At 46.5% G+C, this 13,475-nt stretch overlaps 1 protein-coding gene across 1 annotated transcript in view; it reads left to right on the top strand.

The window, feature by feature from the left end:
• zeb1a (zinc finger E-box binding homeobox 1a) overlaps positions 1-9,100 on the top strand; it is a 48,780-nt gene extending 39,680 nt beyond the window's left edge. The window contains exons 5-8 of the mRNA XM_053438561.1: positions 182-299; positions 2,889-4,651; positions 4,882-5,056; positions 5,430-9,100. Coding sequence (XP_053294536.1) covers positions 182-299; positions 2,889-4,651; positions 4,882-5,056; positions 5,430-6,127 — 2,754 coding nt within the window. The 3' untranslated portion in view covers positions 6,128-9,100. The remainder of the gene's footprint in view (positions 1-181; positions 300-2,888; positions 4,652-4,881; positions 5,057-5,429) is intronic.
• The last annotated feature ends 4,375 nt before the right edge of the window (positions 9,101-13,475 follow it).

Below are 13,475 nucleotides of genomic sequence, written 5' to 3'. Positions count from 1 at the left end.
ATGAATAATCGATTTTCCTTAAAAATCCCCTTGTCCCGTTTTTTAAAAGACCAAACCTTTTACCCACTGTTGTGTTCATTGATTTGATTCCACTCTGCCTTTGTGTTGTGTTATTTTAAAACTTTATGATCACATCTGGACACTTGTTCTTGTGTTGATTTACTTTCTCTTCTCGTCTCAGCGTCACGTTACCCAGTGTGTCGGAGGAACAGGTGGTCCACGCAAGTTCAAGTGCACCGAATGCTCCAAGGCCTTCAAGTACAAGCACCACCTGAAGGAGCATCTGCGCATTCACAGCGGTGAGCTATAGTGACGACACACACACACTCAGAGACACACACACACAATCCACTATCCTCCTGTTACGACTCATTTATGAGCTTTACTCACCCCCAGGAAGAGTGAATATGTGTTTCTGATATAAGGAGAACTTCCATCCAGAAATGAAGCCATAATATGAAGGTGTCTGTACAGAAGACCTCCTGCTGTGTTGAAGTTGTGTAGAAGACAAACTCTGGATTATCTCTGAGTCCAGTTCTACAGGAGGTTGTGTCTGAAAACGGCTGATTTGTTTCAGCCAGTTTCAAAGTTCAAGGTGTTTTATTGTGATAGATATGGTCCTGTAGGAGGAAATTCTTAGTTTGCCTTCTGCTACAATGGACAGTTTGGTTGTGGTATGAGATAAGTGTGTGGTTGTTTGTTTGTTTGTGTGCATAAGGGGGGGGTGGTGGGGGTCAGAGTGATGGCTCTGTTTGTTGAGATAGTCCAGGGTGGTGTCAGGGCCGTTGAGTATTCAACAGCCTAATGGCAGTTGGGTAACGGCTGCTCCTCAGTCTGGACCTTCAGAGGGCCGAGGTGTGAACGGCCCGTGGATGATGGGGGGGGGGGGGGGGGGGGTTGGTCCTGGACAATGGAGTTGGGCCGTTCTGTGGGGAATGTGGAGATGGATATCCTGCAGAGAGGCTAGTGAGGACCTGACGAGCCTGTCAGGCGTTTGCCTCCTTGACCAGGTGGTTGGTGTTAAGTGTCCAGGTGAGGTGATCACTGACGTAGACGCCCAGGAATTCCAAGCTGCTCACCTCCTCCACCTCCTCCACCTCCTCCGACTCACGCCCTCAGATGAACAGTGGAAGATGAGTTCTCTTCTCCTTTCTCACCTCCACCATCATGTCCTTTGTCTTGTCCGTCTTGAGGGAGACACGGTTCTCCTCACACCAGACGTCCCCCCTCATGTCTTTATGCTGTTTCCACTCCACCAGTAATACGCCCAGTGACTGTGGTGTCGTCAGCTTACTGGTTTGAAAACCATCAAATAACCAATTAAAACAAAATTTACCACAAAACAATTAACAAGTGAACAAACATCAGTTATTATGAAACACATAAACGATGTGAATCATAAAAGATTTGCACTTTCTACTTGTGTATCCCATCAACTAACATGTTGGAGGCGGGGCTTATAACCTACACTGCAGCCAACCACCAGGCAGCCATCCTACTATTGTTACCTGTGGGGGGGTAAACTTCCGGTTTGTTCAGGGGGGTGTAACCTGTTGCAGGTTTAAAAGCAAGAGCTGCGGGTTTTAAACTCCATGTGTCCCGCGGTAACCTGCGTTGTGCACGTGCAAGTGAAGAAGATGGTGCAGTGCGTGTTTACCCAGCGGCTCCGCGTCCTGCGCCCCGCTCCCGCGACCAGTCCCGGTAAGATCCCGGTGCTACGGCCCCGTCTATGTGCTGGAGTGTGGATGTGTTTGTGGGTCCGTGGAGACACGAGGTTGTTATTGATTTGAGATGAACTAAGCTGCGTGTTGTTGTTGTTGTTTACTCAGATGATGCAGATCTTTGTGTTTAGTTCTAAAGCTACAGCCAATTTGCTTTTATTGTGTTAATAAGTGGATAAGTGTGTGTGCGTGTGTATTACTGTGTGTTGTTGCACGCGGGTCAGTTTGTTTACGAACTGGGATTTCCCGCGGCCCCGGGCTGCGTGGCTGAGACGTGACGTAATCGGTGCACGACAACACCGCGTCACGCAAAGATGGCTGCGCCTCGCTGCACAGCCCCTCACGCACGGGTCCGGTGAGCGCGTGAGTCCCCCCGGGAGAAAACGCTGCGGCCGGGCTCTGGTCTGCGGGGGAACGGAACGGGAGGCGGAGGGCACCGACACAGCACCGACACAACACGTGTTACTTTGTCACGCGTGGGGAGCTCCCGTGTCAGTTGTGCATCTTGTGTCTGTGTACGTCTGATCGTCAGCAGTGAGTTTTGTGAGAGCATAGAGTCCATGTGTTGTTATTGCACAACTCGACCCGGTTCAATCCGGTCTGTGCATTTAACAACCACGGACACACACTAACATTATAATGAGAATAAACCGTTCAGTTATAATAGGGAAATCAGAGAGGTGGCACTTTGTTGTAGAGTGTTTGGTTTTACTGTTACACACAAGGTGCTGAACAGAGTACACACAAAGAGTCAAGGTGCAGCTGGAGTTGTGTTTTATGTAACAACAACTTTTTGCAGAGAAATGTGTGTTTCTATTGATTCTAGGACCATTTCCCCACAAAGCAGCCAGCTGTTGTATCCCTGCAGTGTAGTCTGACAGTTTGTGTAGATGCATGTACAAGTTGTGGTTTTATATAAAGAATAAAGTGAAATTCAATTATCAAAAGATGGTTAAAAAAGCTAAACAAAACATCCAGAAATATAAACTAAGCTATTGAACAATGTGTGAATGAACATATAATAAACAATAATTCTGTTTTTGTTAAAACTATTCACAGATTAAGCAACAAGGTTTAATATCTGGCCAATTTGTCAATTCCCAACTTTTGCAGCTTCACCAACTTGTTTTTAACACTTTGTATTCCCCCCCCCCCCCCTTCTTTCAGGTGAGAAACCCTACGAATGCTCAAACTGCAAGAAGCGCTTCTCCCACTCCGGCTCCTACAGCTCCCACATCAGCAGTAAGAAGTGTGTTGGCTCCGCCCTCGGGTTCCCCAATGGCGCCACCAGGACGTTGATCAAACCCGCCCCCCCCACCGCCCAGACCACACCCGTTGTGATCGCCCCGGCCCGCATCATCCTGAAAGAGAAGACCGAGAGCAAACCCCTCCAGGAGCAGCTGCCCATCACCCAGATCAAGTCCGAACCCGTGGAGTACTCGTGTAAGCCCGTGATGGCGGCGCCGGCCACTTCCACCAACGGCGTGGTGAACGGGGGGGTCTCCGGGACGGCCGCGGCCCCGGCTACATCCATTCCTCAGGGTATGGCCATGGTGGTGCCGACGGTGGGCCTGATGTCGCCCATCAGCATCAACCTGAGCGATCTGCAGAACGTCCTCAAGGTGGCGCTGGACGGCAACGTGCTGCGTCAGGTGCTGGGCACGGCCAACGGGGTGGTGACGCAGGGGAAGCACGGAATTGTGCTCCAGCAGTCGCAGCAGCAGATCATCAGCCTGCCGGCGTTTGTGGATCACGACGGCAACACAAAGATCATCATAAACTACAGCATCACCCCGGCACCCGGCACCACCGCCGCCACCACCCAGCCGTTTGTAATCAAGAACAATCCCCCTCTCACTGTGACTAGCATCGCCGCGGCCCCCTCCCCCTCCATCACCGGTAAGGCCTCCACCCCCGAGGCGGCCGATCTCTCACTCGTGAAGACGGAGCCGGAGGATTCGGTGCCCGTCTCAGGCGAGGCGGCCTCACGGACAGATGTGGACAATTTAGAAACTTCAGACTTTGCTCAGTTGCCAAAAGCCAACGGCACCAGTTCATGTTTACTATGTGAGGAGTGTCCCGACAACCTGGAGGCGCTGCACCTCCTCCAGCACCGCAAGGCCGCCAACGGGGAGGCGGTGGACTCGGCCGCCCTGGACCCCTCGTTCGCCGCCCTGCTGAACGAGGCGGGGGTGACGCTGGAGGAGCCGCCCGTGGAGGACATCGTGTCCCTGCTCAAGACCTACTTCGCCTCGAACGCCAACCCCAGAGACCGGGAGCTGACCAAGATCTCAGAGGACGTGGATGTTCCCCTGGACGTGGTCAGGAAGTGGTTTGCCAAAATGAAAAAACTGGGCAAAAGCTGCGGTAACACTAAAGCAGCGGTTTCCAAACGGGCTCGGACCAGAAGCTCCATCTCAGCAGACACTAGGAACCAGAATGGAGAGGGAGAGACGCATTCTAGAAGCACTTCTCCTTCAGACTCCACCTCACACAGCCTCAGCAGCGGGGGCCTGGTCATCGTTAAGAGCGAACCAGAGGACCCCGAGTACCCGGACTCTCAGGCGCAGCCCCTGGACCTGTCGCTTCCCAAACACATCGAGGCGGCAGCAGCAGCCGGGAAAATCACCATCATCAAGCCTCCGACCAAACAGGAGCAGCCGCTGAACCTGACCTGCCTGAGGAAGGAGCAGCTCGCCGGCCGCACCATCTACGTCACCACGGCTCAGAGCGGGAACCCGGTGAACATCATGTCCGCGGCTCAGCTGCCCACGCTGGTGGCCATCGCCGGTCAGAGCACGGTGCGGTGTATCAGTGCCATCAACACCACGACCAAGAGAACCATCCTCATCCCCCAGCTCACCTACACCTACGCCACTACGCCCGGGAGCGCCTCCGGGGCCAAGACCGTCGTGCTCAACGGACACAAGGTTTGTCTTCATAACCATATTTCCTCTGTGGGAGTTTAGGCTGTTAACTTTTGAGTTCTTCTCATGAAGCTCCATCTTAATTTGCTCAGTTAGGTAAACGGCCTGGAAACTTTGAAAACTATGGATTCATTTAAAAAATGCTTCAGCTTCTGGGACAAGTTGAGTTTCTCTCTGCAGAAGATTCTCTGATTCTCAGATGATTAAATTCCTGTTTCTTTGTCGTCTCTCAGGAGGAGAAACGTCTGGACAGCGGCTCGGACGGCTTGTCCGCGGTGGAGGAGTCCACAGACCTGGAGTCAGCCGGGAAGAAGCGGCGGATGGAGAACGGCGTGTACCCGTGTGACCTCTGCTCCAAGGTCTTCCAGAAGGGCAGCTCCCTGCTCAGGCACAAATACGAACACACAGGTACGTTCACCGACACGTCTTCTCTAATGACTACACAACACGTGACATCATATCTCATTAAATTATCGACTCCTAGTTTTTACGGGACACCTGGCTTGTAAACACACGAGCACAGAAGACGTTGACATCACTATTTTACACAGATGAGACTCCAGAGGGGAATTCACACTGGAATGTGGTTTAACTAAAATCTGTTAGCAGTTAGCTGTGACATCATCCACCTGGCTACACACTTAATGTACAAGTACACACACTGGTAAATACCTTGAGGTCCAGCCACAGTATTCTTGGAATGTCCCTGTACTTGTTCCACGGGCAGATAGAAGCTCTGAAGCTTCCTCCTCTTGACTCTTTCCTCTTCTCTCCTCTGCAGGAAAGCGGCCTCATGAGTGCACCATCTGCAAGAAGGCCTTCAAACACAAGCACCACCTGATCGAGCACACGCGGCTGCACTCGGGGGAGAAACCCTACGAGTGCGACAAGTGCGGCAAACGCTTCTCCCACTCGGGCTCCTACTCCCAGCACATGAACCACCGCTACTCCTACTGCAAGAAGGACGGCTCCCCCCCCGGCCCCCACCCGCTGCTGGGCAAGGGCCACTCGGAGCTCGGCAGCCCCGGCACCGGGCCGCAGTCGGACAGCCGGACCACCACCCCCCCCTCCCAGCTGGACTCAGACGAGCGGGAGAGCGAGGAGGAGGAGGAGGAGGAGGAGGACGAAGACGACGAGGCCATGTGCATGGACGACATCAGGGTCGTGCAGGTGGACGACGGCGACTGTGAGATCTACGAGGGGAACTTCGATGATGATGATGACGAGGAGGAGGAGGAGGTGGCCGATGAAGAGACTCTTAGGGAGGAGGAGGCGCTGAGACAAAAGGAGAAGGAGTTTGTGTGCGACGTGGTGGAGGTCGAGCTGGGGGACGAAGACATGGAGGAGGAACAGGAAGCTGCGGGGGGGGAGACGGAGGAGACGGAAGACTGTGAAGCAAATACGGACAAAAGCATCAGGGAGGGGTCTGACGGCATCGAACCCACGGAGGAAGGACAGGTGGTGACAGACGCCAAATAAAAAAAAAAAAAGGAAGTGACTTCTCTCCGGGACAGACGGAATGTGTCGATCATTGAAGACGAGTGAAGACGAACCCGTGACCTCGCCATCAGAAGGACAGACTTGGCGGTTGCCTGATTTTAAAACGGTCCACCACTGTGTACAAAAACCCAGGTGTGCCTGAACTTGAACGAAAAACCTGAAAAAATTAACAAAACAGTGACTTTTCTTTTCCTTTCTTGTGAAAATTAACTATCAGTGTTAAATTGTTTATAGAAGTACAGATTTTAAAAACGCGGAAAAACTCACCCATCAACTTGTTAGACTTGTTACTGACACATCCCAGGTTGCTCTGTCTGTCTGTCCGTCTGTCTGTTGTTACTTTGGTCAGTGTTACTAATCTTGTTCTTGTTTTGAAACGTTTTAACCTGTAAAGATGAGAAAGATTTCTATACCTTTTTATTGCCAATGAAGTTTCCTAAATCAGTATTTTATTGAGTTCTACGAACAAAAAACCTGCACTACAGTATTCCTGGTTTACCTATGGATACATGCCTCATGCATTGTATGCCCTTCAGTGTTATATATGTTCACTAGCTGGCGGGATGTCCATCGTGTTAGTGTTAGTCTTTGCTAGCTAGCGTTTCCTTTGTTTTCAGTTTGACTGTTAGCCTTAAGGAAAACAAAGTATTCTTGGGGGGGAGGGGAGGGGTGGGGAGTCTCCGGGATGAGAACGTGGCTTCTGAACACCATAACCAAATTAGTCCTATCAGGGAAGGTAGAGTCACAACCTCAACAGCCAGCATCAGGCACCTGTGTTTCACGACCCGGCGCGGCCCAGGCGGGTGGAGTCCAGGTGAGGACCCCCCCCACCCCCTCCCCACCCGCTCGGCTGTTACCCGTGGTTCCAAAACGCACGAACCCGAGCGTCTCCTTTTTATTTTTTCGGGCTTCAGTTGTCAGTCAGTGTTAGTGAGTTGTGTGTTGTGTGTCCGTCAGACTGTACGTGAAGGACCAGGACTCTTTCCTGCTCCACCCCAATGCCTCCAGCCTTATGCAAGACCTGTGTGCTGTTAAAAGTGCCATTGAACAGTGTTATCGTTTCCTCTTCTCACATGTAGCCAGTGTTAAGTCCCTTTTGTTACTTCAGCAAGACCCATGTTAACTAATGTTTGTCGACCTCGCACAGAACAACACAACCTGGTCACTGTCCTTCTTAACAAGTAGCTCCTGTGAAAGTGATGCAACGTGTGGAGGCCTTGAACACTATCTGATCCGCACCTGAAGGGCGGGGACACGTTTTATGGTGGCAAGTATTTTTTGTAATTTTTTTTTTTGTGTTGCTTTATTATCGGTGTAGTATCGGTATTATTTTTACTTATTAACAATTAATAGTTTTTGTTTGAAAATGTGAGGAAATAGTGGAAAAGTGCACGTTGTTAAAATCCAAAGATATAAACTTTATAATGATATAAAACAGAAGCGTGGAATAGGTGGAGGTAAAAATAACAAAAAGACGAATCAATTCATTATTAGAACTAGTTTTTCCAATGCGAGTACAAACCGAAGCAACTGTTTCACTCAGTAGAAAACAGGCAACACACATTCTCCTAAAGTTGTGTTAGAATAAATCATAAATCAGTTTTAATTTTTTTATTATTAAGATCCATGAATTAAAGTGAAAACAATTCCTTTATTGACAATAACACAAAATTGTCAATAACACCATATTTTTGTTATATCCATATCCCAGTTTCAAGAAGAAAGTTTCAGTACCTCAATCGCCAATTAATCAATTATCAAAACATCTTATCTGTTAGATTTGATAATGTGTTCAAACCATTTTATGTTGTTGTTGCAAAACAGAATCAAATATCTCTAATTAGTTCAAACTAAAGGATTTTGAAGCAGAAATAACAAGTGGGAACTTCAGACCCTGATAATCTGATGTTAAGAAGTTTTTAATAATTCAATTAAACGTTTTGCTAAGAGCTTCATAAACCGTCAATGTTGCTGTTGATGCAGATTGAAGCATTCCCCCAATCGTGCAGGAAGTTCACTCCCCCACGTCGACTCAAACTTTAAGGTTTAAAGTTTTCCTCGTGTGACGTGCACTTGTTCTCAGCAAAGTTTAAGATGAAGTTGTTTCCGAGCTGCCGCACACTTCAGGTGACAAACGTTAGCGGATATGGTGTCAAAGTGTTTTCATCTGGTTTTACCGAACAGTATTTTGTTTTGAGTCTGTTTTTAATTTTTGGTTCATATTTCTGTCCATTCCCCCCCCACCCACTCTCCCACCAATGGCAGTATTAGAACCCTTTTCACAGAACTATACCTGTTTAGTTCCTAGCAGACTTTTTTAAATATTTATGTCTCTTATTTTTTATATTTTCTGTCATGGTTATTTATTACACATTGTAGTGTACATTACTGTAGTTTGAATTGATACAATAATATATTTTAGTATGAAAAATAATCTCACGACAAACTAAAATTCCCCAAAAAAATGTGGTTCCGGGAGCTGAAGTTTGTTTTAACAAAACCATTAAAAAAAAATAACATACAATAAAAAATAACATGTATTCTGTAAACATCTGTTTTAAGCTGAAAAATGAAAAAAGACAGGAATGAGAAATAGAATCTGTTACATGTGCATCCGCTGTCTGCGTCGTTATGAAGCTACTGAATCCTTAACCTCTGTGATTTTAAAAGCATGAGTCCTCGCTGTTTTAATGAAGGGTCTTGATATGAAGACGTTGCTCCTCACCTTTTTGTTTTGTTTTTATTTGGAAGCCGAACCTAGACTCACCCCCCCCCCCCCCCCCCGCCCTGTTTTCTGTTCTGTGCCAACTCGCTCCATCGTCCTGTCGAAGGCTGCATATTGTTTGTCCTCTACACGCCCTTTGTAAATCCACTGTCTCTTTTTTGTATTGTTTGTACTTTAGTTTTGCTCCATTTTTATGACTCCCCATCACAATAAAATATAAGAAAGCAGCTCCGACTCACTGGTTTTACTTCTCAACCACTGGATTCTTCTGAAATAAGCACACACCGGTACTTCAGTTCCTTTTTATTGTTCTTTCTTTCTACTGATGCAGCTAGTAATATAGATAACCACTAGGGGGCGCTAGAGGAGCACCCATCAAAGCTCTGCACTGTGAAGAAAGGAAGACATCCTGCAGAACCACAGTGAGCAACGGGAGCAGCTCTACCAGGGCCGGGTCTAGGCAGGGGCAAGAGGGGGGCCTGGCCCCCTCAAATAAATGTTGTGCCCCCTCAAACTAAATAGGGTTAGGGTTAGGCACAATGCCCCCTCAAGATTTGTGGCTGCCCCCTCATACATGCCTGTCTAGACCCGGCCCTGAGCTCTACTTAATTAATATAAATCAGAGATGTGATAATCGATTGAAGTCGCCGTCTCCTGAGAGAATCTGCATCATCTAAAGATTAAACCGTGAAATCAAACCTTCACTTTTTTTCTTTCTCTCCCTGAGGCAAATTACAGATTATGTGCACGACTGATTTCATGTTGTTCATGTGCAGTTAGTGGAGGAATCAATGAGGGTGAGGTGAAGGTGAATTTATTGCCAAAAGAAAACAACCACTTTGTGTGTGAGTGAGTGGGTTTAATGGATTTAGCAGGATCTTAATGAATATTCAAGTTGCACCAGGATGTTTTTCTTTTGTTATGGAGGAATGTGTGTGTGTGTGTGTGTGTGTGTGTGTGTGTGTGTATTTCTCACCTTTTACATCTTAAACCCTCACCTTGTCAGGACCAGACCTCCTCATGGTGAACAAAGCCTGGTTCTAACCATAGTCTCTATATAACCAGGCATCTGTGTAGTTGTTTTTGCGATAGAGAAAAACTAAATATCTAACACTGGAATGTCCAGGCCCAATAATCCCATTAAATATAATCTAACTGGACAATATTACTCACACTGATTGATATTATTCCCTTGAAGAAGAACTATGAATAATGGTCTCGGGGAAAAAACGATCCTGGATCCTCTTTGTTTGGATCCACATCAACATTTAATCCGGTTCAGTAACTGCTGCGTAATCCTGTTGACAAACAACCATTTGTTTACATAACTATTATATATAACGTTGCACTTATAGAATCAAACCATTATGGCTCAATAGAAAACCCTTCATAACCTTGCAGATCTGAAAATGTCCAACACAGTCAGGGATTCTTCAGGATGATTGCTTGTCCTACTACAACCAGTAGGTGGCAGTAGAGGACCACGCTGCATGTTTGTGTTGTGTCTGGGCCTCCACACCCCCACACTTTAATTCAACCACAAATTTCTTGTAGCTCGCCCCCCCACACAGGAGCGTCCTCGTTGGTTTGATCAGACGTTGTCTCAGACCTGAACCTGGAGGAGGCTGCAGACGTGTCACCTCTCCTCCCACACGCCATGTGCAGCATGGTGTGTAGTAGATAGTCACACATAGGGTTGTGTTTTCTCCAGCCTCCACATTAACACAATTTCCCAACATGCTTTATGAAAGGCACTCGTTGCTGAGAGGAGGGGCAGCTCCCCAAAGTGAAGCCAAAGTGCCCCGATCGCCCCCTGGTGGTCAGCTGCAGTGTAAGTAACAAACCCGGCCTCCTCCATGTAAGTGGATGGGACATGAACCAACATGTTGAATAATATTTGGTCAAATGTTTATTTTTGGTTAAGTTTGGTTTTCATTAGTAATTTAATGCTTTAAAAATGTCTCTATGGAAATATGTATCTGCCAAAATTATAGATGTTAGGTTGCAGACTTTATGACTTTACTATTGTTAATATGGATGGATGTAATTACAGTGAATTATTGGACTAAAAAAAAGCTTTTTAAAGGTTGAATTACAGTCGTTTGAGACACATGGAAATCAGTCGGTGGAAGATGTAGATGCAGACAGCTGTCAGACAGACGTGAGTGAAAAGTGTCAAACTCACACAGTTGTCTTCATCAGTCAGACTCAGACACAAACATCCTCTGTGCATCGTCCTGACGTTTCTCAATCTGACACAGGAAGAAGGAAACCAAGCTGTAAACTTTGACAGAACAAATTGTTTGTGTGCAGCAGAGACGTCTGCAGACATCTGCTCAACACACTGACACCAACTGAGAGTGTGTTAATTATTCTGTTTTACACTGTAGCTCATACCTGTGAATCTTCTGTGTTGATATACAGAATTTATATATAAGTTTTCTTTCTCCTGTAAAAAGATCCATCTGCCAAAGTTGTGAAATTCAACAAAAACATCTTGTTCAGTGTGTGAGTTGTTAGGATCTGTTTCTGAAAAGCACGTTTGAAGGACTCATAGTTTTGGATCTATTTCCTGCCGCTTGTCCTTTGGAAGTCGCAGAGCGGCTGGAGCCAATCAGGACGAGCGGTTGAGGCGATGTCATTGATAGACATTGTGTCTCCAACTCCTCCCACTATCTAGAAGTGAAGCCAAAATATTTCCAATGCTGCCATTTTGTGCCATAGACATCATTTGGTGTACTTTAACCTTTTAGTTTGTTCCAAATCCCATCTGCTAACACGGATGAGATGGGGTTCATGAGCTATACTGCAGCCAGCCACCAGGGGGCAAGTGAAATGCTTTGGCTTCATATCTACATTATATAGACCAGGTTTTAAACCCACAATTTCCAAACCTGAGCATCCATAGCCCTCACTCACTGGTATTACTTTGTCTAATTATTAATGTGATGCTACCTGCAGCTGATTCTCTGTCAGTCTCTGGAAGGCAGAGTGTTCAGATGTGATCAGGACGTTAATGTTGTGTAACCTCCGGACCGACTGTCTCCATCGCTCCTGCTCATGAAGCATCATCTCCATCTGTTGGTGAAAAACTCATCGAGTCCAATAAACCGTAAAAAGCTAATTTCATCCCTGAGCGAGAGGTGGATGGACTGGATGGACATTAGAGAGCACATTGGGCTAATACAGCATATTCCCCTGTGTGTGTGTGTGTGTGTGTGTGTGTGTGTGTGAGTGTGTGAGAGATACCTATATCTTCACTTCATATGCTTTTATTATGACCTCTCCCATCTCAGAGTCATTTTGTGTATCATCTTCTTTCGTTTTTATTCTGTATGGGTTCAGTTTTCTTCCAATTCAATGACCTCATCGCAGGTATAGATTTTCCAGCGTGGAGCAGTGTGTCTGTGTGTGTGTGTCAGAGGTTAGTCCCAGTGATTTGTTTGTGCTGCTGAATGAGTTGGCTGGCTGTCATTAGAGCAGCCATGCAGGGAGCAGCAGTCCGTCTGTCACCAGGCGTCCGCCCTGAGTTCATCTCTTCATCTCTCTCTCTCTCTCTCTCTCTCTCTCCGTCTGACTGAATCTTCCTCTTCCCCAGACACCAGCCCCACATTTAACTGGAGGTGTCTAATCAATGTTCTCATGCAAAACAACTCACTGGAGCGCAAAGATAAAACAAAGATATTAAATAAATCTCAAAGAAACAAGCGGGCAGGGAGAGTTTCTTACTAATGTGTTATCTTCTTCTTTATGCCTCACACACACACACACACACACACAGAGGCTCCGAGGCAGGATGTGAAGAATGTGACGGCGTATTAACTCACAGACCAAATGTATCTCTCAGCAAGACTGTGAGCGTGAGTCACAGTAAATGTAAGAAACTGTTTATCTATCTTTTCATGAGCTTGTGAACACAGATTCTCCAGGTTGAGAGGAGCAGCTGAGGATTTAAACAAAGCTGTGGTAAAATAAAATACAAATTAAATAGACAGAGTCAGTGTGAAAGCTGTATCGGGTTTTCTCTGGAATATAGAGATATTTTTATATTTTTCTCGACTGGGCAGCAGAAAATGCAGTTTTGGAAAACAACTCAATACTTGGTTTCTGTTATCAAACAACATTACAAGAATATTTCTGCTGTTTTTGGCCGGTCGCACAAATGTTATGTTTTCACCTCCATTTGTTTGTGTGTGAGCATGATTACACAAAAATCAACAGAGACCAAAACATTCCATGAAACTTGGTGGGATCCACATCAGGGGGCAGGATCCAGGAGTTTATTTCACTCAAGGTGACAAAATACAAGTGATGTTGATATGTGTGTATATAGTTATATATATAAGAAATGTAAGTCTTCATTATTGTTGTTTAAAATATGTACAGAGAGGGAGAACGATCAAATCTGGGTGGAGTGAGACCTCAGTGATGAATTAAGAAGATACCAAGAGTTGGCTGAGCATGATGCAGATGTGTACTGGTGCATAGTGTGTGTGTGTGTGTGTGTGTGTGTGTGTGTGTGTGTGTGTGAGAGCCTTTATCTGACCCTCCTCCTCTCCACACATTTCATTTACTGTGCGTATGGATCATTGTGTGGCAGCT

Source organism: Pleuronectes platessa, chromosome 13 (genome assembly GCF_947347685.1).
Source record: "Pleuronectes platessa chromosome 13, fPlePla1.1, whole genome shotgun sequence".
Lineage (NCBI taxonomy): Eukaryota > Metazoa > Chordata > Actinopteri > Pleuronectiformes > Pleuronectidae > Pleuronectes > Pleuronectes platessa.
The sequence above is the reverse complement of the archived record's forward strand: the minus strand, read 5'-3'. Positions and strand labels throughout refer to the sequence as shown.